The sequence below is a fragment of the Ornithodoros turicata genome, chromosome 1 (genome assembly GCF_037126465.1).
Source record: "Ornithodoros turicata isolate Travis chromosome 1, ASM3712646v1, whole genome shotgun sequence".
Lineage (NCBI taxonomy): Eukaryota > Metazoa > Arthropoda > Arachnida > Ixodida > Argasidae > Ornithodoros > Ornithodoros turicata.
This window is the reverse complement of record NC_088201.1, coordinates 196,427,870-196,451,520: the sequence shown is the minus strand read 5'-3', so window position 1 is coordinate 196,451,520 and position 23,651 is coordinate 196,427,870. Positions and strand designations below refer to the sequence as shown.

The 23,651-nt window shown below is 43.5% G+C and overlaps 1 protein-coding gene across 1 annotated transcript in view; it reads left to right on the top strand.

The window, feature by feature from the left end:
• The window catches only part of LOC135392993 (uncharacterized), a 127,339-nt gene extending 119,779 nt beyond the window's left edge, over nucleotides 1-7,560 (top strand). Inside the window, exon 5 of the mRNA XM_064623603.1 lies at nucleotides 5,208-7,560. Within this exon, the coding sequence (XP_064479673.1) occupies nucleotides 5,208-5,726 (519 nt within the window). The 3' untranslated portion in view covers nucleotides 5,727-7,560. The remainder of the gene's footprint in view (nucleotides 1-5,207) is intronic.
• Nucleotides 7,561-23,651: the final 16,091 nt, after the last annotated feature.

Genomic DNA, 23,651 nt, shown 5'->3' with positions numbered 1-23,651 from the left:
TACCTGCTGTTGCTATTCTATCGATGTTTTGATCAGTGCGTGGCGCGACGTAATCTCTGTTTTATCGGAATCGAGAAGTAAAAGTAAAAGATTACGCCGTGCCACGCAGTGATCAAAACATCGCAAGCAGATATTGAATAGCAACAGCAGGTGGATCTCCCCTCTCTGGGTCTTCCCGCCCGCCAGTGTTACGAGAGCAATTCATGATGACGAATAGCAACAAGAAGACAAGGACAGGGTAGAAGTAGACAGGACGACTGCAGCGTCTACTTCTACCCTGTCCTTGTCTTCTTGCTGCATTTCGTCGTCATGAACATATACCAACTACCCCGGATTGTTCCTATTACGAGAGCAATGACGGACCCAACCGGGAGGTGGCGAACATTCGCTAGGCGCGAGGTCTCAAACCCAGGAGCATCCGTTACGTGGCGCTGGCGTACTTGCAGGTCATGCGCTCCCGTGATACTTTTAAGTGTGGCCGACCCTGTACGACCGACGTGCATGTGCACTTTTGTGCGGGTGGCGAACGAAACACAGCACGTTATCACGTATCTTCAACGACAAATCATTCCGAAAGCACATCAAGCATAAAGCGTATACCTTTAGACACACACTGTTCCTCGCACAGCACAACTGTCCCTGTATTCATTGTGCAAAGAAGCGCAGAAAACGCATGCAATACAACGAAATCAGAGATCCATTTACCTGCATCAGCAGATTGTCCGTTACGGTATCGAAAGCTTGAGTCCCGTAATGCCTCCTTCACGTCGTCTGCACGGTGATCACTTCCCACTGTGATTTTGCTTCGTCAACGACTTGTATTTCACAAGCAGAGTGGCACTCGTGCTGTCCTCACGCAAACGTCGAGCGGAAATGATGAACGAAAAGCTACAAAACTAGCAAGACCATGTGCAAGCACCCTCGCGAGTTTCAAATCCGTTGACGGGACCGAAAATGTGGAGCAGCAAATCTCGGAGCCTCGAGTATGAGTTGGGAGGCGCATTATACGTGTATTTGTATGTTTTCACTTATCCGTTTTACTTTTTAATTATCAAAGCGGTGCACAATCATAGTTTGTGCATGACACATTAGCAGAGCAAACTTTTCACCTATGCGTTTTATTGCATGCGAGCAGCCGTTTCATGCAGACTCACGTCTTGAGTGCACTCTCCACGGGTGCACTCTCCTCCCGTTCTCGCACGCAACAGCTTCCTCTCGAAGGAATGCGAGAAGGAACGGGGGAGTCATTGTCGGAGAAACGACGAATGGGGGTAAAGCGCGCATTTGACGCCTCCCGACTCCATTTTTTTCTTAGAGTGCGTTCTCACAGGATTGTCCCATATTCATTCAATTAGTCAATCAAATCAATCATCTTTTTTTATTCCATTCCTTCAGACAATGCACACAATTATCATAGAACTGAAGGGACCAGAGGGCAATCCCGTTTAAAGGGTCCTTCGTGATTTTGTTTAAATTAGTCAGTAAAGCATTAGTTTGGAGCTAAGTAAGGCTACAAGGTATACGATACAATAAAACAATAAACAAATAAACAAAATCAGGACAGATAAATGGAATTCCAGAGATAACAACAAACAACCACATAAATAAAACTGCATTATGAATTAACACATGCCTCACTCGATTTATAAACAAATAAAAATGACGAATGTAAATTTCTTATACCTCGAGACAATTGCTTCCACTCACAGGCTCCTCAAAACAAAAATCACAGACTCCCGTAGTTTGTTTTCACCAAAGATGAGCTCAACCTGCCCCCTGCACAAGCCCTCGGGCTTTGGTTCAAACTGAGGTGACTAAAATTAATTTTTGGCAAGATGAGATTAAGGTTTAAGATGCGATGTGTGAGGTTTACTACACTGTAAGAAATTATATCATGAACTCTAAGGATATGAATGTCATGATATGAGACATGAGAGAAAAATGGCACATCAAACAAGATCCTAACAGTACGGTTCTGTGTTATGTGAGCAGCACGAAGATGTGTTTTGTAAGTTTAGCCCCAGACAAGAGCACAGTTTGATATGTGGGAATGTACAAAGGCATTATATAAATTGAGTAAGATAGACAATGGGAAAAACTTTCGGGTTCTTACAAGAACACGTATACCACATGAGATCCTGCGAACAATATGTTTAATGTGCAATGTAAAACGAAGAGGTCTGTCAAATATGACTCCTAAAAATTTGATTTCATGGCGAAATTGTGATGAACTTCCCAGAATGGTTACTGAAGTCGGCGTGACAACATTATGCTTATGAGAATTAAAAAATCATTGACACTGTTTTATTGGCGTTTAACTGTAATTTATTAGTATGACACCAATGAACGAGATTACCAATGTCTATATTAAGTTTCAAGGATAGATCATCTATATCCTTACCTGTTAGTGTCAAGGTAGTGTCATTTGCATACGAAAGTACTTCAGAAAATTCGATGTGCTCAAGGAGGTCGTTAATATACAGCAGGGGTGCCGAACTCATTCGTGTACGCGGGCCGCATTGAGCCACGGAGGAACTACGCGGGCCGCATACCACGGGTTTGGGGCAGCCTGTTCCTGATATAGATGACGCGACACAGGCTTACAATGACATGAGACGTATATATTTGCGTTGCTGGATCACGTGGTAAACAATCGTTTTTATTTGATGTGTGCTGATGAAACTTGGCACTTCCTGCTTTTAACTATTGCGTCAACATCGTGTGAAGTGTGACTGCTCAGTTGCAATCTGAAGGACTGCGTTGAGGTGTTCGTTTGTGAGTTGTGAGTGCAACTTTAACTTATTCAGATTCATCACAGCGGAAAACACCTGGCGTCGCACTGCAGGTCAATCAGTTCCATTTGTGGTCATGAGGAACGTTGTCCACAGCTGCAGAAAACGGCGACCAAAAATCTCCCGTTTCAAGTATCCTGAAATCGAAGAATTTTTCGCTCGAGAGATCACCAAGGCTGCGACTGAACCGGTTCCTTTCTTGTGGCATTGAATCCACCAAATTTACAAATGGGCTATGTAGGGTTTCCTAAGAAATTTTGGTAGGAATGTTTTAGGGATATCAATCGAGTAAAAATAAGCCACGCAGGGGCAGGTTTACAGAGTCGTCAGCGAGGACGACGAAAGTAACACAAAGACCGAGACAGGGAACGTCGTACTTTCAACCTATAATCATACGATTAAAGGTGGATTATGATTAAAAGTTCGGCGTTCCCTGTCTGTCTGTTACTTTCGTCGTCTTCGCTGTTGTCATGTACCAACCCTTGGCCAACTTCGGCACCCCTGATAGAGAGCAAAGAGAGAACCGGACGTAGTATATAGATCCCTGTTGTACGCCAATGTCAGATAAGAACCACTACCAGTTATATGTCTATTGGTTTTGTTGTCAACGTTTTTCTAATCCTACATATCTCTTACCGGGTCGCATCAGCAGATCAGAGCTCTTCTCAAGAACCCAATCTCTTTTCCCAGGAGAGCAATAGAACTTTGGCTTATACACACTTCCTCCCCCGTCCTGGCTATCCCACACATGCCATTAAGATTGACACGTGTTAATGCACTCGCGGAAGAACCCAGATGAGCAGTCTCCTCAAACCGATAATGCACACCAGCACACGTTGCAGTGGATAGCCAGGTGAACACTGACAGCATTTGGCTCTGATGCTCATGTACTCTAAGTCTTGTATTGAGACACCTGCCAGTGTCCCCGATATATTTTCTTCCGCAGGGCAGAGGGATACAGTAAACCACATTCTACTTACAAGGGTGAACTGTAATTTGTGTTTCACTTCTCAGGTAGACCGAGAAGACACCCTGTAACGCATGCAATGAGAGCCAAGCAGATTCACCAGACGAAATGAGCGGGGGGGGGGGATTTATTGGCAGAAAAAAGAAAGACAAAAGGGGAAAGGTCAAGACGACATGGTCGGGCACACGGCAGACATGCACCGGTCGCTCTGAGAACTGAAAGACAACTGCATCTGATGATAGCAAGATATTTTAAATAAAAGTGTGTAGACTATTTGCGCATTGTGCATGTTTTACATATTTTGCATTGCGCAATTATGTCCACATTTTGCAGGTTTTAAGCAGAACACGGCAAAACCTTAACATATGTCATCCTGTCGCACATTTTTAGGTTCTTTAGATATAAACAGTTTGCATCTCAATAGTTTTATATATAAAAATTAGCACACCTTCATTGGATAACTGTTGTTTGAACACCAGGCACTAGCAACCACATCGAGGTCAACGTAGCAAAAACTAACAGTGCTTCGTTTACCTGTAAAACAAACTTTACACACCTCCGCTACATGTGAAGTGCTGAATACCTCGGGTTAGTTGTGTCCGTGATCTTGGAGGCAGCTCCGATGCCATACTGACGTCACCTGATCATGTCGCCGCAGTATGTCGTTCTGCTCTTCGGACACTGGGTTACTTAACTGACACGTGTCAAGTTTTTGGAACTCCCTCGGTTTTTGTTAAACTCTAGAAGACGCTCGTTTTACCACAACTAGAGTATGCATCTGTTGCATGGAACGCTTTGTGCCATAGTGTGAGAAATCGCCACGAAGCTGTTCAGAAACGTGCGCTTCACTTTGTTCCCAACTTTAACTCCGGGGTATCCCTGTCTTTGATTCGTTCGACTACCCGACTCTCTGAAAACACTTTCGACTCCTCCCCCTAACATCGCTGCGTCAAATTGCTGATTCCACGTTCCTTTACGTGTGTGCAATGTTAGCTCCCCATTCTTGCTAGGCCGCATAAATTTCGCTAGTCTTGTGGTGCCCCTCGCAATCCCCCTTCATTTTATGTACAGAAAACCAGACCATATGATCCACTCACACGCTGCCAAATTTCGGAAAATACATGTTCGTCCTTATATCCTATTTTTTCCTCATACGCTGAATTTAAAAGTGATATGCATATTATTTAACTTTTGGTGCCTTCATCTGCTTCTTTGCTCTTGCTGCCTTCACTATTATTATTTAGTAACCTTTGCTTCTCACCATTCCACTGTCTCATGTTTTGTTTCAAATATTGCGCCTCTTCCCCAATTGCCGTTTTCCTCTATTATGTCTCTCATATGTAGATCCTTTGTATGCATGCTCATTCTTTCCCTACCTTCATCCGTTTGAATATTGCATTTTTGCATTTGCATTTCACATATAACGTCGTTCTTTGTATCTTTTTCAGGTGCGGCCACCAAGTCCGCGTATTGAAGATAACCGAAACAACCCTATTGCGGATAGGAACCTGGAGGTTGTGTCACATACAGAGATAAAATGGAGGCCGAAAGGAATAAGAAAGTTGGTGAAACTTGGTGAAGTCGGAGGAAATTACGGAATAGTCAGTACAAGGTTCATGTTGAAAGGTTACACCTTCGAGCTAGAGGTTACTGCCGAGGACGAGGATGGAAAGCCGCATCTGGCGGTTACGCTAAGCCTGTGCCGCGGTCGCAATGACGATAACCTGGAATGGCCATTCAGTACGCCGTACACGATAACCCTCTGCCACCCTCATGACGAAGACTATACCATCCCGGTATCTGCTGTATTCGGCACCCATACCCGTACTTCCTATGTGAGACCACAGGATGACAGTAATCCTGGTGTTTCTTTCTCCCTCATACCGCTTGAATCATTTCAACAGCGCCAGTATATAATCGACGATGCCCTTTGCTTGTCATTGAGCTTGCACGCTTCAGTTCAATAATACACTATACGCTAATGCGTCAAAAACCCTCTATATGATATGCTGAGTACGACACTTTTATTGTAATATTTTCCAATGTCGCAGAACGCACTTGTGGTCTGTGCTACACCAGTGTTGTAGACATATAGAAACACACAAACAGAACACATTTGGGTAATCCACAATGACGGTACATGGGCCACTGATGGAAAGGCAGGCAGTAGGGTTCGGAATCCCGAGCCGTTTCACATTCCCGGGATTTCGAAATTTCGAAATGTGGATCCCGGAATCCCGGGACGGGATCGGGATTTTTTTCGAAACTATACCCAGGATGCCGTATATGACCGCATCCACTTGCACTTGATATCCGTATCCACTTGATATAGTTCACGTCTCCTGTCATCCCCACGGAACATTCGAAAGGAAAAAAGCTGAAAAAAAAAACTGCTCAATGGGGCAACCCTGCGTATTACATTGAGTATTCGCACCGTGCCGCGACAAACGAAAGCAGATGTCTGTCTTCCTTCCCTTTATCAGATTCCTTGAAAGTACCGGCCTGATGGACTCCCTCTAAGACCCCATCAGAGCCGTCAGCATCATCCTAATCACCGTCCTCTCATTTTCCCCCAATAGCAATGGGGTAACATTCTGCTCAATGAGCGGAAGTCATCCCCATATCATCGTCATCATGTATCTCCCTCTCTCTCTCTCTCGCACCGTGCCTGCATGTCAACTGAAATGCCGCAATGAAATCTGTCTCTTCTTGTCGTCTGCTACGCAATACCTTCTGGCTGCGTCCAGGATATTTCCCGCAGTTAGTAGTGCACGAGAATTCTAGTTACGCAGCCGCAAAAATGAATGACGTATTTCGCATCATTCGCTCGAGTATTCTGGGGAATGCCACTTGTGTGAATACATGGAATAATGCGGTTTGCTCGTCTTGCCTTTTATTCATCCACAGTGACTGTTGTGTTCTGGTCTGAAGCAGCAGAGTCTATAATTCTCTGAAAAGGCTGTCTCCATTTTCTGGTTTACTTTAGAGAGTATTTATTCTTGTTGAATTGTATTTACTGTTTCAAATATACTTATTCGTGAGGATTAAGAGAACAAAAGAGATATCCTGCAATATTTCTTGTTGTAGGATTGGAAAAATCATTCTGATTTCATGGGGGTTTTATGCTACTTGAGGGCTGTTTTCGTCTACAGCTTGCGTAGTTTACATGTGTCAGCAGCTAATGTCGTTGTAAAGTGTCGTGGACGACTAGGTTGGTCCGTTTCGGAACGCAAATGATATTTTTTTAGGAATGGACGCTTGAAACAAAACGTGGATTGGAACCCTGCTTTCCCTTTCACTCGCACCGCGGAATATTTGTTGTCAAAAAAGCCGAAATTTATAATCTCCAAATCTCACGATTTGCCAAATGCTCAAATTATACTCAAATCCCGGGATTTCAGGACCCCGTGGTCCCGGGCTTCGGACCTAGACCGTAGTCGGTAATTGTTTACAACCAGCCTTGTGAAAGAATCACGATTGTTATGACAATATCGAGAAAGTTTGATTCACTCGATTGACTTTGATTTATTTGATCTAAATCAACTTTTGAGGACGCATTTCGTTTCGACTACGAACACCACTCCTGTGAAAATCTGGGAAGTAAACCCTGACGACAGACTCTAGAACAGCACTTCACCGCATAGCACGCCGTACGCCGACCATTTCCACGAATGATAGCGTTATCGCTTTTGATTCGAAAGTAGACCAGGGCGTGGCAATTTGGATATATGAAAACTGCCACAAAGAGGCATACGCATCCACCTCTCTTCGGATAACAAGCGATAGTCCAATAATTCGTGGCGATGGTTGCGCACAGCGTGCTCTGCGGTGAAGTTCTGTTTTTAGAGTGCATAGACTGCACATAAGTCGCTTATGTATTTGAAGCGGAGCAGTAGAGGTGGAAAGAGACACGCTTAGAGTTCCACAGCGAATATCAATCACCGTTGCTAAACCGGAACAAATGAGCTGCTACACAGCACTTGGAACATTAGAAGCTAATTTCCTTACAAAATGTCAAGATGTATACATGCGGTAACTCGAAGGCCTGGCCAGGCATTTCTAGCCAATATCGTGCAATACAGGTAGAAAGGCACTACGTAATTAGATATTGCAATGTATTGGACACATCATTTTTTACTACGGAGTTGTCACCAGTTATAGGTTATGAAGTGGAGGACATCCCTTGAAAGGAGCACTGAGGTGACCCCAATTTCTTTTTTCGATGCAGCGCGTTTGGCAAGGAATAACATGTGATCATGTTCTTAATGGTGACACCTCACAGTGTTATCATAATTTTGATGTCTGACAGCCTGAAGAGGAGACGCTATGCTTCAATAAGTACCCCGTGCGCGCAGTACTTCAGGGGCCATGGTTTCGGGCTCTTTGCGAGGAATTGTCGTTGGACACCGCGCTAGCAGACATGCTAAACTCGAAAAGAAGCCAAATGTGCCAACGATTAGGGACGCATCCTGATAGTTAGAGGTAGCTCCCATTGCGGCCGTTAAAAAATAATTTTCTGGGGAAAATGCGGCTCCATCAACCACGCTATGCTGTAGGCTCCTCAAATACCAAAGTGGTCCGGGGCTTTACTACCTCCACAGTCGTAACACGCCCTTAAGGCTCTTCCGCGCCAGAACAAGGTCGGACATGCCACGAAAGACTTGACGCCTTTTGCTGAGAGCTAGGAACTAAGGATTATAAAGGTGTCTATCATGCGAACTGTTCGATCCATGCGAAGGTCACGGTTACACAAGAGAAAGTTCCACCTCACCACCAAAGCTCATCCACCTTTTCTCTTTTCTTTTATGACGTGAAAATTTTTCTAATTTCGGTTTGGTCGCCAGGTCAACAATTTACGGTGAAACGAAATTATGCAGTATTTCATGACCATTCCTGACGTGATAAATCTGTGATTAAGCAACCATTACCAATCAACTGGCTAAATCCAGATAGCTTACACGTGTAAGGCTCTAGCTAACAGGTCACTGCAGCGGCTGACGCATTCTGGCGGGTGCGTGCGAGAGATACGGAAATATAGGGGTACGTGCACCTTGCCGGCAGTCTATCTCTCGAACGCGTTAAACTAGTTTGTCGATCGAGGTATCTTTCGAAAGCGCTTGAGAAGTTCTACCCGGACCTTAAGCGATGTCCGATTCAAGGAGAAGAACCAATATTAAGTAAATTTGCAAATTTGAATATGAAATTCTTGCCAGAATGCGGCTATAGAAAACTAAAATATGATCAGAGCCAGAGGAAACGGCAATCTGAAGAAAGTGCTGTTCGAGAGAAACAAACAAAAGAGCCCAAATTTCCCAGAGTCCAGCACCGAGCCATCGAGAGAGCTGAGAGAGCGACGAAGATTAGCGGTTGAGGCAAATTCGGCAGCCGGCGCTCATAGTGAGTCCGTAGTCTCATATAATATATCAGAAAACTAATGGAATGAATAAATAAATAAACACTTGCATTTCTGTCACTAAGATCCCGGAAAGTAGTAAAGGAATCGCAGATTGTGACGTTTTCACGTAAAACACTACGGCTCCGACCAGACTGAGCCCACCCCATTTTATTTTATTTTTTTACGCTTTCCGTTTCTGGCAAGTGGAAGCAAACACGTGATGGTTGATGCTCGTTGTGTGTACATAATGAGTAACTGAAAAATAAGATAAAAATTTAGAAGTAGAAATGTTCAATGTACATGGTATTGCCCCTCTAGCTTGTCCCATGTGGCTAACAGGAGTTTCAGAGCTGTGAAAATGTCCAGATACATTGATCATCTTGCACTGCAGTCTGAACCGACTACACCACCTCACCAACTACACTCTTAGAAAAAAGGGTGGAACAGTTGCACATTTTAGGAGATAATGGTTATCGCATATGTTGTGCCTAAAAGGTTGCACAGTTCTACCTGCTACTTACGAATGATAGGGCTACCGCTGTTGATTCGGCGAGCGAGGGGGAGTATCCCTTCTTGTTGCAATTTGGATGTATGATAATTGCTTTTATCACCCTTTTAGGCCCTTATGAGACACTATGTTGACCTAGGTGATAACTATTTTCACACCCTTTTTTCTTGGAGTGTAGCCCAAGGCAAATCACTGTTCAAGTTATATGGAAAAAGCTCAGCGTAGAAGTGTGAAATTTTCATTTATTTTGCATCGAGCAGCTAATTGTCGGTACCTGTCGCTGCTGCTTAATAAGATGTGTTCTCAATCTGTCTGAATCATGCTTATGGCATTCTAACTCGACGATATAGCGGAAAGCACGTTATTGCCCCATACGTTCGTTTATTAATCTATTTGATCTCGGTTGTCACGCGACGCACACCCCCAATAATTATTATTAATAATGTATTTCTCTACCCGTTCTTCCTGCATCTGTGTGTAGAAATTTCTGACGGTCTGTCGCTTAAAGATTGCATTGATCACCACTGGAGATATTTGTGGTCCTGTATAATGTCACAAAATTTTTCTGTCTGTTACAAAGTTGTCCATTTTCATTGTGTATTTTGTACGGCAAAAGCTGGAAAATAAAATGAAGCCCGTGAAGCCGCAATTGATATCTGTGCCGAGTTTCAATGAGTTGAAATGAATGAAATTTTCTTCTGTAGCCATCCGGGAGCGATAAGATGAAATTGATTGCGTAGTTGCTAGAATGAGAGTGTCGCTCTTACTGTACGATCAGGGAGGTGTAGCTTACAAACTCCTTGCATAAGATATGATTGTCGATGTATGGTGGTCTCAACTCTGTAATTTAGAGCTCCTGATAAATGACACTGCTGTGGCAAAAGAGAGGGTGTTTCACCTAAGGTGTGGGGAAACCTACGTTCCCACAACCTCGGGGCGTCAGGCAGTCCGTTCCGTCCGCGAAGGAACAAGGAGCACAACCAGAAATTCAAACGAACATGCAAGGTTTATTCACCTTCCAAGATACGGTATCCAGCCCGCGCAGCGGTACCCAACAACAAAACAGACCTTCAGGAGCGTTGCGCTCCTTTCTAAACCACCGTCCAGGTTACGCCCCCCTCTGACATACGGTATGTCGCTCTGATGCTTCCTCTGCCGTAGGGAAGTGGCAGCGGTGCCACATCCCCCCCCCCCTCCTACAGAGTCATTAGGTCGTCGCTGAGGTCGTACAAATGATGTCTATGGGATTTGTGGCATGTTCCCTGGGAGGTTCAAACCTCCGAGTCAGGATATCACGTGGATGTTCAAGAGACGTCTCTGGTTTGCTGGGGACTAACCTGCAGTATAAAGTGGAACGGTGTAAAAGAGACCATGTTCGGTAGCCTGCCGTGCACACAACTGAAGAGAACGAGTGATGCGTGACAGTTATGTAGAGAAGACGAAGCCACGTGAGTCGATGACGTAGCTGAGCCATGATGAAGATTGTCGACCAGTACGGGTTGTTCCACAGACATCATAAGCTGATCACCGTAGAACACTGATAAGCCATCCGTGTGAAAGGAAGATAGTAACACCGGGCTGTTGTTGACGAGAAGCGGTGGCAGGAAGACAGTGACCACCTGCAGTATAAAGTGGAGCAGTGTAAAAGAGACCATGTTCGGTAGCCTGCCGTGCCCACAACTGAAGAGATCGAGTGATGCGTGACAGTTATGTAGAGAAGACGAAGCCACGTGAGTCGATGACGTAGCTGAGCCATGATGAAGATTGTCGGCCAGTACGGGTTGTTCCACAGACATCATAAGCTGATCACCGTAGAACACTGATAAGCCATCCGTGTGAAAGGAAGATAGTAACACCGGGCTGTTGTTGACGAGAAGCGGTGGCAGGAAAACAGTGAGCACCTGCAGTATAAAGTGGAACAGTGTAAAAGAGACCATGTTCGGTAGCCTGCCGTGCCCACAACTGAAGAGAACGAGTGATGCCATATACAACCTTATGGTGTCCCATGGAGCAACGACCTCGGATAACCAGACGTCCTAAGGACGTCGACGAGCGTCCCACGGATGGAAAATGTACTAACATAGTTTGTTCAATGTTACCGCCCGAACTGGTCTACAGGACATGCTTGCCGATCAACTGAGGATATATTCGGGATAATTTGAGGCGGGTTGGGGGACGTTCTGTGGCACTCCTGTGGACACCATGGTAGGTTCTTGTACGGTTCTATTGGTTTTATTATTATTTATTCTTATTTTTACAGTGGACTTTCTAGTGTTAAGAAGAAAAGGCACAAGAATGAAAATATAAACTTTTATTTTAACACATGCTAGCAACTACGCCTTCAATTTCGAAGGTGCGCATGCCTAAACTGGCATCCATGTACATTATAATGTTGTACTTCGTACATAGTAGGCAGCACAACGTTATAGCAATGTTTGCATGTTTTGAAAATATATAAAACAAAAGCACAAGTTATATGCAGGGGGAAGTTTTGTTTGCACACAGTAACACATGAATGGGACTATCCCCAAGAACACAATGACCTCCTGCGTACGTCCGAGGAAAGTCATCAGCGGACAGGGATAACATCCCCAGGACTTCCCTACCAGGTCCTCAATTTGTTAGAAATGTGACAAAGTGAGACTCCCCGTCATATCCTCAGGACCTCCTATGAGAGCTACCAAATGACGCGGCTAGTACCATTGTGGGAGCAAACAGGTACCTTAGTGAATTATTTATTTTGGGAAGTGAGGGCACATTTGCAGCGCCCAGTCAGCGTGTGTGTGTGTGTGTGTGTTACATATTTTCAACCTTGGTCACCAGCTACCATTCGTGGTTTCTCATCTGTATTTGTTCAGCGTATTTCTCATCGCAAACAATGGGTGTCACAGTTTAAAAAGCAAAAAAGATATATATATATATATATATATATATATATATAAAAGCCCCGTAGGCCACTAAGACCAGCAAAACCACTTAGAAAGGCATATGATGCAGCAGCATTTCCTTTCCAAGACAGAACAGATACAACTTATTGCTTGTCTTCACTTCCCCCGAACTTCACTTGCCCGAACTTCAGCAGATTCGGGAGTCCTCTTCCCATCTCAGTCAAAACAAAGGGTGAAGTATATAAATTTAACTGGATTTCGCACATAACCAACAATGAAGTGAGAAATTCCTTGGAGTATTAAATCGCTATCAAGGTAGTGTCCGTGTTTGTTACTGCTTTGGTTTGAGGCATGCATCGTAAGTGGAGCTTGGGCAGTGAAACGCTATTATTTTTTGTCTCTTCGGAAATAAAATGCTCCGTGCAACCTCCTGCCAGGGCCCCTTTGCGGACACTCATGAAATAAGACCGCAGTGAAAGGTCTAGCAAACTGTATTTTACTGCACGTCAAACGCAGCACATGGACGGATTCCTTTAAAATCCGACTATATTTGCACCCTTATATCTGTTTTTATTTTATATTTTCATTCGTATTTTTTTTTTGAATTTATGCATGAGCACTCCTTCTTTGATTGTATTGGGTAATGAGAAATGAATCGGGAACTTGATTACTGCTAGCAGGTATTAAAATGCACCAACGCAGTATTAAAATAATTTACTTCTCCTGTGCTTGTCCTCCGGTTGACGATCGCAGGATGTACGCAAATGACAGTCACTGGAAGCTCCTATGATCACAGCCTGTGGACCTCCTCCGTTCATCCCATCACGGACGAGGACGTGATGACACTTTGAGGAGATCCTGAGGATCGCGTGTGTTCTTCGGAATATTAAAGGGTGACTATTGCGGTACTTGAACATCTCCTTCAGACAACATACATCATTAAGTCATATTTTCAACTTGAAGGTGGGCATGTATTTCCGGCTTAACCAAGTTGGCACTTCAGCACTCTTCTCAGCATCTTACAATATGCTACTTTGTGTGATATATGGGCACTTCTCCACTGTGTTAATGTTGGCTCATTTTAAAAACGTACAAAATAGAAGATCCAAACCTAACGTACATATAGGATGGGTGTAAAGATTTTTCATTGCACACTCTTAAAATAGTGGTCCAAAACATGACTAGATGAGTTTATGGTACATGAGTGAAAATGTGCATTTTATCACAGTTGCATAAAAATGACACTTCAGTAATCATCTTAGTAACAAACGCTACATTGCGTTGCATAGCATAGACACCAAGCTGCTGTGGCAATGTCTGCTCATTTTGAAAAAATACCAAAGACAAGATCGAAAGAAGGTATACATAAAATAGTTGAGAAAAAAAAACGCTAAGCACTAGTAAACAGGAAACGAGAACAGTAGTCACTGAAGCTTCTACATTTATTTACAGTACTTGCTTTAACCTCGTTCACCATACTCCAGTACCAAATAGATGAAATAGAAGTGCAAGTATATATACACAATTACAGTGAACTCACAGAGGACACTCCTTTTTTCCTGTACTCATATGCTTATTTAGTGTTGTACATATACAGGGTGGGTGCTATAAAAGGTCAGTCACCATTTCGTGCGTGGAGTGATACTTACATGGCGGACAGACTTCCGCTACCACAGAGTGCATAATTTCTGCCAGAAAGGCCTCAGAAAAAATTGTGGTTTCCAGGCACTGCATAACAAAATAAATACGACCAGACAAACTTTTGTCTTCATGCATTTCTTATGCGCTATACCGACATAAACACGGCGGTCTGCCACTAGTTGAGTGCAGCTTCCGCCCAGGGGCGCTAGCGGCGTCAAAACCGAAAACAAATTCGTGTCGGCTAGCGCTCCTAGGCGGACGCGATTTACAACAATTTACAGACCGTTGTGTTCACATCGGTATGACGCATAGGAAATGGATGATAACGAAAGTTTGCGTAGTCGTATTTACTTTGTATTGCAGTGCTTGGTAACCACGATTTTTTCTGAGGCAGAAATTATGCACTCTGTGGTAGTGGAAGTCTGTCCGCCAAGTAGGTATCACTCCTCGCGCGAAAATGTGACGGACATTTTATAGCACCCATCCTGTACTTTGCATTTCTTCTTCATTAATTTTGTACCTGAAGAAACGTTGCATACCATCATAGCTAGGCGTTTCGGACCGCGGGGCTCACAATCACAATCATCTTATACGGCGAGATGCGGGCTATGTGCTCACATGAAGGTTGACACGATGTAGCTCCGCACCTGATTATATGGGTTATGGGCTGCACATATTAGCATGGGTTATTTTGCCAATATCTGGCACCAAGTATGATTTTATATGGTAAGTGCACCAATATGTGACATCCTCAGCCATATGTCAATCTTCACTTGACTTCGTAAGACATGGCTATGTTGTGCCATATCAGAAGTTTGTCATCGTGAGTTTCAGGGCTTGAAATGTTGAGCTATGTTCATCACGTGAAAGCTAGTACCGTAAATAAATGTAGAAGATTTCGTGTCTACTGTTTCATTACTGCTGTTTGACATCAAAGACCCAACTTCTTCACCCACCCCCTTTTCTACTACATCTAGAAGGCACATCTCGTCAGAGGTGAATCTGGTTGGAATGGTTGGGTGAATCTCAGTGTGAAGCTTGGAGGCCCAGGCAGCTGAAGCTTCATCTGACATTTCACTGCAAGGTAGAAATACATAAGGTGTAAATGCTATGAAATGATATCAGCAGAACTTGCTATGAATAACAAAGTTTCAACAGCCACAGAAATATAACTCCAGTCTCTTCACGTGTGGTGGACATACACAACAGGAAATTCCTATCTACAGCACGTATCATCTGGGAAATTCCTATCTACAGCACGTATCATCTGGGAAAAAGGCAATGCGGCTGGTGTACTGCAGATTGCAAATATTGTTATTGCTTCATAGGCATGCACTACGTGTAACATTTTGTTCCTGAACTGGGTAGACAGAAGACGGTCACCGTGAAGTCTCAGAGTACAATGCCAGAATGAAAAGTGGGGTTAACTGAAGTGGCCCTGCAGCTACCCTACCTTTAGATTACTGAAAAATTCAAAAAGGACATTTACATTCTTTCCACTGCAGACCAAAGAGTACATGGCTTGTGTATAGGGTTAAACTGTCATCACCATCATCTGAATCATCATCACTTCGGGTAAAACCAATTCAGCCACCGATACGTGCACTGGAGAATGCTAAGTACTGCACATTTAGCACGGGCATTCCACACCTTGTGTTGCCTAAATTGCGAGAAGCCCTTTATGTGTGTATATATATATATATGGATCAGGGTGCATCACGTAACGTGTCGTTTGACCTTTGTCCAAAAAATGGCTGAACAGAAAAATATGGGGTAAGCGGCTACCTTCCGACCATTCAATATGCCACCTACTAAAATTACTTTTGACTTGTTTACTTTTAAATGAAACAAATTTAATTTTTCGAATTGAAGTCAGAAATTTGCCTAGTCAATGTAACGTTTTTCTTGCTAAATCAGATAGGCTGTGGTTGAATTAGCGAAACCCACCACAAAATACGTTTCGTAGTACAGTGGTTATGTACAGAAAAGTTGCCAGAAAATCACAGTTTAGTTGCGCATATTTCAGCGATGCACTGAGTCTGCCGCAAAACAGCACCGAGAGGGTTGTACCACTCTCCAACTGATAGAGAGAAAAGCTGAAAATAAGGGAAGGGTAGCAATAATGTATTTTTCTGCCGTCCACGGATATCACACATGATATCGGATACCAAACACGAGAGGGGCGGGGATGTCAAAGCATGCAGGAGGTGTACTTGGTTCCGCTATAGAGCAGTACCTTCCAACAGCATAGAAGAAAAAGTCAAAAGCACCAATTAACTTTCTTGCTTTATTTGTTTATGCCTTCGCATCCAGCAATCAGAAACCCATTTGTCTGCATGTACTCCCTTTCCTCCTTTTGTGCTGCTACTCTGTCAGGTGGAGAGTGGTATACCCCCTCAGGCACTGCTTTGCGGCTGACTGCTTTTCGTCGCTGACAAATGTGCAACTAAACTTCGATGTTACTATGACACAACCTCCATATATATATATATATATATATATATATATATATATATACATATATATATATGAATGTATAACTGAGTACAGATGGACGCGAAAACAAATAGACTACAAGTAATGAAGAGACTTGGGAGGCCGTATAAGGGTTAAAAACACTTGCTACTTTTATTACATTAATAATTAAGGGGGCGCTAGGAATAGATTTACAGTTAGGGGTCGACGTTTCGGCAGTCAGCGCTGCTGAAGGCAGTGTTGTTCTGTTGAAGGCAGCGCTGACTGCCGAAACGTCGACCCCTAACTGTAAATCTATTCCTAGCGCCCCCTTAATTATTAATGTAATAAAAGTAGCAAGTGTTTTTAACCCTTATACGGCCTCCCAAGTCTCTTCATTACTTGTAGTCTATATATATATATATATATATATATATATATATGTGTGTGTGTGTGTGTGTGTGTGTGTGTGTGTGCCGATGAGAGCCAAGAAGCTCGAAACGGCCGTCCACAGCTGGGATTGTGGCACGCTCGATCAGTAAACATATGTCTCACGTGCAGCCATGGAGCATTTGCTCATTTTTATATTTGTATCTGTACTTACTGGCTTTGCACTGCGGACTCCAGAGGTGTTGCTAACACCCTGGAACATTGATGTCTTGCAGAGGCACAGTGTTTGTGCCGACCCAAGAGCGTGTCACATCCCTGCGCTGTGCCGACGAGAGCCATCAAGCTCGAAACGGCCGTCCACAGCTGGGATTGTGGCACGCTCGATCAGTAAACATATGCCTCATGTGCAGCCATGGGGCATATATATAGCATTTGTATATATATATAGAACAAATAGGTTAATATATCAGACGCCTACGAAGTTGAATAAAAGTAAAATAATAAGACTTGGACTACAGATTACAGGAACGTTAACAAAAACTAATTTATTTAATAGGCAATTTAACACATAGATTAAAAAAAGAATGGTCGACCTTTCGACAGTGGCACTGTCTTCGTCAGGACAAAAAAGCCATATATATAAATATAGAACAAATAGGTTAATATATCAGACGGCTACGAAGTTGAATAAAAGTGAAATAATAAGACTTGGACTACAGATTACAGGACGGTTAACAAAAACTAATTTATTTAATGGGCAATTTAACACATAGATTAAAAAAAGAATGGTCGACGTTTCGACAGTGGCACTGTCTTCGTCAGCACAAAAGAGGTACAAGGGTTGCATATTGCTTAAATAGGTTTCCTGGGTGACGTCACAATCGGTGCAAGTATGCCACGTGGCAGTTGTCTGAGCCATATTCTGGAACATTCCGCAAGGTCAAGTCCGGGTGGTGATGTCATCTTTCTTGGGGAGCCAGCTCAGGGTGAGCTGTACTGAGGCCATAGCTGAAAAGAAAAAAAAGGAAAAAAAAGGGAAAAAATGGGAAAGTATATCCCATCTAGACGACCAGATTCCTTACTGTTGAAAGCACACCGGGATCTTCGTTAATGATTGATTGGAATTTGTAAATGAGGTAAGACTCGCGTTGTTCCCTGCCTCTATTGGAGCTAAAGTTTGATTGAAGAATAAAAAGGGCAACGTCATTTATTGAATGACCAACCTTGAAGATTAGAGGTCTCAAACATATGGTCTTGTAATCTTGAATTTCATGCCCTGCAGTGATTTATCCCCCCATTGTTGCAATTCTGGGTAAACTACTGCCCCAATGCCGTCATACTACTGAAGATAGACTGATACATGTTGATGAGCTAACTATAAAACTGAATTGACTTGTTAGTGCTCTTGCAGAGTTGCATATTTCTGCTCTCTTTCCTTAAGCTTGACAGACTATAGGAACATAGCAGTTTCTTGTGCTCATGTGTATGAGCAGGGTCAACATCTATAGAACCAGAATATGAACCATGTTCACCAGCTTGTCTTCCCTTTTTTACACCCTCTAGAATAGTGTGTTTTGCTATAGGCTTAATTGAAGCTTTCCTTTCAAAAATTGACATCACTACCTCTGTTCATTGTATGTTCAGCAGTGATTCATAACCTGTGTTGGTCACGTAATCATCATGCTGCTGCTGTAAACACATAGCAATCTGACAAGCAGCAGATGTTGCAGTGTTGACTGAAAGCAGCTGTGACGTCAATCATGTTTGATATGCAGTTTTCACCTCCTCGTGAAAAACAGGTTTGTGTAGCGTTTTTCTATGAAGTACTTGCTCTGGATAATACAATGAGGATAGACACCCCACGTAATTCATCTGGCCAGACTAAAGTATGCAACTGATGTAAATTTTTTCATAGTCATAGGTTTGTCAAGTCTCATAAATGTACTCCCTACACATTTACACTGCAGCAACCATCAAAATAAATCGCAAAATTCAAGGAGCGACGAAGCTGAATGTGAAGGGTGCCATTGTCAGCTGGTTAAGACATGCAAAAGAGCGGAGGACAAAGGGAAGACAGGCATCCACGCAGACAACAAGCGAGTCCCTCATTGACAGGTATAGCTGATGCACCTACTAAGGGTCATTCCAGCTCAAAAGTCCAAATTGCATGGCTTCACCATCGCCAATTTCAATTACAGAAATTACGCTGCCAATTTCATGCATGCCACTCTTTCCCTTCTTTTCGGGAACCGTTTACAAGGGCTGAAAGGTGCCTTTGAAGTACACCACTAAAGCTGGGTGCTACAAGATGCAAGATAACTGTTAAGGCACTTTTTTTCTGGTTTAGTAGGACCACTATACTGCATTTACGAAGTTCCACTCTTCTGTCTTCAGTGGTTGATTTTTTTGTTTAACCCAAATGCTGCTGTCTCACCTGAAATGCGTAATATTGCTGAGAAGGAAGTGGCATTGGTGGAGGAGTTAGAGCATTGGAGCTTCTGCAGAATTATGGCTGCGTGCCCCAACAGTGTGAAAGACACCCTTGTGATATTACGCATTGCTATGACACATGGCTCTAGTTCTTCGGCAATTTCAGCACTCAAACTCACTCACCAGTGCCACTAAATCAGAAAAATGCACTTTCACAGTCCCCTTGTGCATCGTAGATCAACGAAAAAATGCCGAACTGTGCACAGTTTTCGCATGTCAAACACTACAGCCTGGTGCTGTCGGGTGAAATATATATATATATATTTGCTTTATATATATTTACATATAAAAGTGAAATAATAAGACTTGGACTACAGATTACAGGAACGTTAACAAAAACTAATTTATTTAATGGGCAATTTAACACATAGATTAAAAAAAGAATGGTCGACGTTTTGACACTGGCACTGTCTTCGTCAGGACAAAAGAGGTACAAGGGTTGCATATTGCTTAAATAGGTTTCCTGGGTGACGTCACAATCGGTGCAAGTATGCCACGTGGCAGTTGTCTGAGTCATATTCTGGAACATTCCGCAAGGTCAAGTCCGGGTATATATGTGCACGAGCGGGGCAACAGAAAGCTTTTTCTACATTGAAATTATGAATAACCTATTAGTACACACACAAGCGACGCCCATGTTGCAAAGTTTTTATGTTTACGGTGATGTCATCTGTCTTGGGGAGCCAGCTCAGGGTGAGCTGTACTGAGGCCATAGCTGAAAACAAAAAAAAGGAAAATAAAAGGGAAAAAATGGGAAAGTATATCCCATCTAGACGACCAGATTCCTTACTGTTGAAAGCACACCGGGATCTTCGTTAATGATTGATTGGAATTTGTAAATGAGGTAAGACTCGCGTTGTTCCCTGCCTCTATTGGAGATAAAGTTTGATTGAAGAATAAAAAGGGCAACGTCATTTATTGAATGACCAGGCTGGTTGAAATGACGAGAAACAGGAAGATTTGGCTTTTTATTAACGTCCGACCGGTGGTTGTTGAACCTGACCCGAAAAGATGTTTTGGTTTGACCTACGTATTGTGCTTGACACGCGTTGCACTGAATGGCATAAATGACGTTGGATGAATTGCAGTCAAAGTCACCATGAATTTTGACTAAGAAATTAGAATTTGTGCTGTTAAGAGTAGTAAGTACTGGACTCTCACAGTGCACAACGCTCAACTGTCCTGAACACGATTTAATTAGCAATTAGAGCTAATTGGGACCCCCCACATTAATCAGCACCCTCCAGGGAGCCACCACACTCATTGGGGAACGTCTAACTCGTGTCCAGACCAGCTGAGCGTTGTGCACTATGAGAGTCCATAAAAAATTAAAAAATAGGTAGAGATAGAGTGGAGAGAAGGAGTTTAGTTGAAGATCAACGACGCCATCTTGAAGGAAGCGGCCCGGAAAGGCCGCTGACCGTCGCTGGGCGACGGAGCACAGAGGCAGGTTGCAAAGCATCGCAGCTATGACCACAAGTTCCGGACATCCTGTGACGTCAGCTGTGACGTCATCATGGCATGTCAGGGCAAGTTAGGACAGCTCTGGACATGCAAGGAGAAAAACACTCGTAATACAGAGGCTGGGAAAGCAAGAGTAAATATGCAAAGCATCAATAGCTAACAAGAAAATAGAATTAGTTACACAACAGATGATCCCACCACAACAGGAGCGCAGAACGACGCGACTGCTCTATCCGACAGCCATGCAGAGAACTGACTCGTAATGGTTTTTTTCTTCTGTATAAAGCCCCTCAGCTGCACCCCCTAGCGGTTACTTTCTCAACTAATCTCTCAACAAAATTATTAAGAATCATGCCAGCGCCACTCCCGGTCCCAAGCAGAAGATGATAGAAAATAGCGGGAATGCCCGGACAACAGCAACCAGCACCCGACGTGCACGGGCACGAAAATCGCAAACAAAGCGGGAACAAAGTTGGCGAAAGCATTAGTTACACAACAAATCACCTCACCACAGCAGGAGCGCAGACCGATGCGACTGCTCTCCGTGACAGCCAGCAAGAAACTGAGCGAGCGCGGGGAGCGCACGTCTGCTTTCCGCGACAGCCGGAGAGAAACTGACTGGGGCGCCACTCAGCGGCCGCTACGCATACGAGCTCCTAGCGCCCTCTGAGGCGACTACCTCCGAGAGGCTAAGAGTGAAGAGCATTCCTGCGCCCCCTGCTGGCCATTCTCATTGGTCGTGAGGCTAAGAGAGAAGAGCATTCCTGCGCCCCCTGCTGGCCGTTCTCATTGGTCGTGACGTCATCCTATTGTCTCAGGGCTACCCTGTTTTTTTCCACTAATACTCCTTTGGTCAATCTACAATGAAGCCACAGTATGACGTCATCATGCACCTGCGTGGCTCAAGGACGCGTACGCTCTAGACAGGGGACATATTATTTATTGAATCACTATCCCTTGATTATTTCCTTTATTCTTCTATAACGATTGAATAGGAAACTATTGCAGAAGAGCACTATGCATGAAAGCTGATCGTAGGAATTCCAAAGTCTTACTAAATGAGACTTGCAAAAGAACAAAATATCCTAACACGTAACTCCATCAACGGCAAATAAGAGGACTAGGTACTCAACAAATCAACACAGAGTTCGGGTAAACAGGAGCGCAGAACTCAGGGCAGCACTATCGTCAAGACAACAATGTTCCTTGTCAAAAAAGAAAAAAAATACAAAACGTCAACACAGGAAAGCATGCATATCGGGGCATGTCAGAACACGTCAGGACAAATTGTACGACTGCTGGGCAACAGAGGAAAACAAAGAAACAAACACTTGAACAGAGTGAAAAAGACACTCACCATCATTTTTTCCGTTCACAGCATTCCCTCATTGTAAATCCGCTCGTCACAAAATCCACCTGCATCGTCGAACACCATTCACCAGTGACGAACCACACATCCGCACCCCATCAGAGGCAGACAGAACCCCACCGAAGCTACGCTCTTCCACTGACGGTCAACGCCAGGAGCAGAATTTGCGTGTCCGGACCCGTCAGTGTCCAAGAGAGAAGTGAATCCTTGCGCCCCCCGCAGGCCGTTCTCATTGGTCGTGACGTCATCCTATTGTTTCAGGCCTACCCTGTTTTTTTCCACTAATGCTCCTCTAGACAAGGTCAACCTGAAACAATGGTCTCGTGGTATGACGTCATCATGCAGGTGCGTGGCTCAAGGACCCGTACGCTCTAAACATGGGACCTGTTATTTATTGAATCACTATCCCTAGATTATTTTCTTTATTCTACTATAATGATTGCATAGGGAACTATTGCAGAAGAGCACCATAGACAAGAGGAGACTGTAGCATTTCATTCCCAAAGTCTTACTGTACAGAGAAAAAAATAATGGTTCAGCAAGACATGTCCATCACAGCCGAGAGCCATGCAGCTAAGTGAATAATGATGCTTTGTTCCTCCTGAATAAAGTAACACACCTGTCCCCCTCGCGGTTACTCTCTGAACTAAATGAATCGCAAAATTATTAAGAATAGCTCTACTCCCATTCAAGGCAGCACTATCGTCAAGAATATTTCTTGTACAAAAAGAAAAAAAAGCTACATGTAGAAGGAAAGCATGTCAGAACAAGCCCAGGCATGTCAGTGCATGTTGGTCAGACAACAAGGGGGAAAAAGCAAAAAGAAACAAAGAAGGAAACCAGCATCAAACTATTTCTAAGCACACACACTCCTCTTATTCAAAAACAGTGCTCATCACAGATCCGTCCAGGGCAATACACACCATTTTTCTATTGCTACACTTTTTTTCCAGTGACGGTCAATGCATTGCTACAGACTGCGTGACGTCATCACATCCTGTCTGAAGAAGAAGAAGACAGCGGCAAAGACTCCTATCATTCATTGAATCGCAAGATTATTTCCTTTGTCCTACTCTTAATGACATTGATTCTCTCATTAAAATTCAACAAAAAAGCACTGTGCATATTAACGATTTTCATCCCAAAGGCTCATCATGGTCATTAGAATTACAGCAAAACTACCACTGCTCTTTTAAAATAATAAGTGAGACCACTCAACATCACCTCCAGGCTTATGTAATACATGACCCTTTCTATGCTCATACATTCGTTGTCTGAGGCTACACCTGCGAG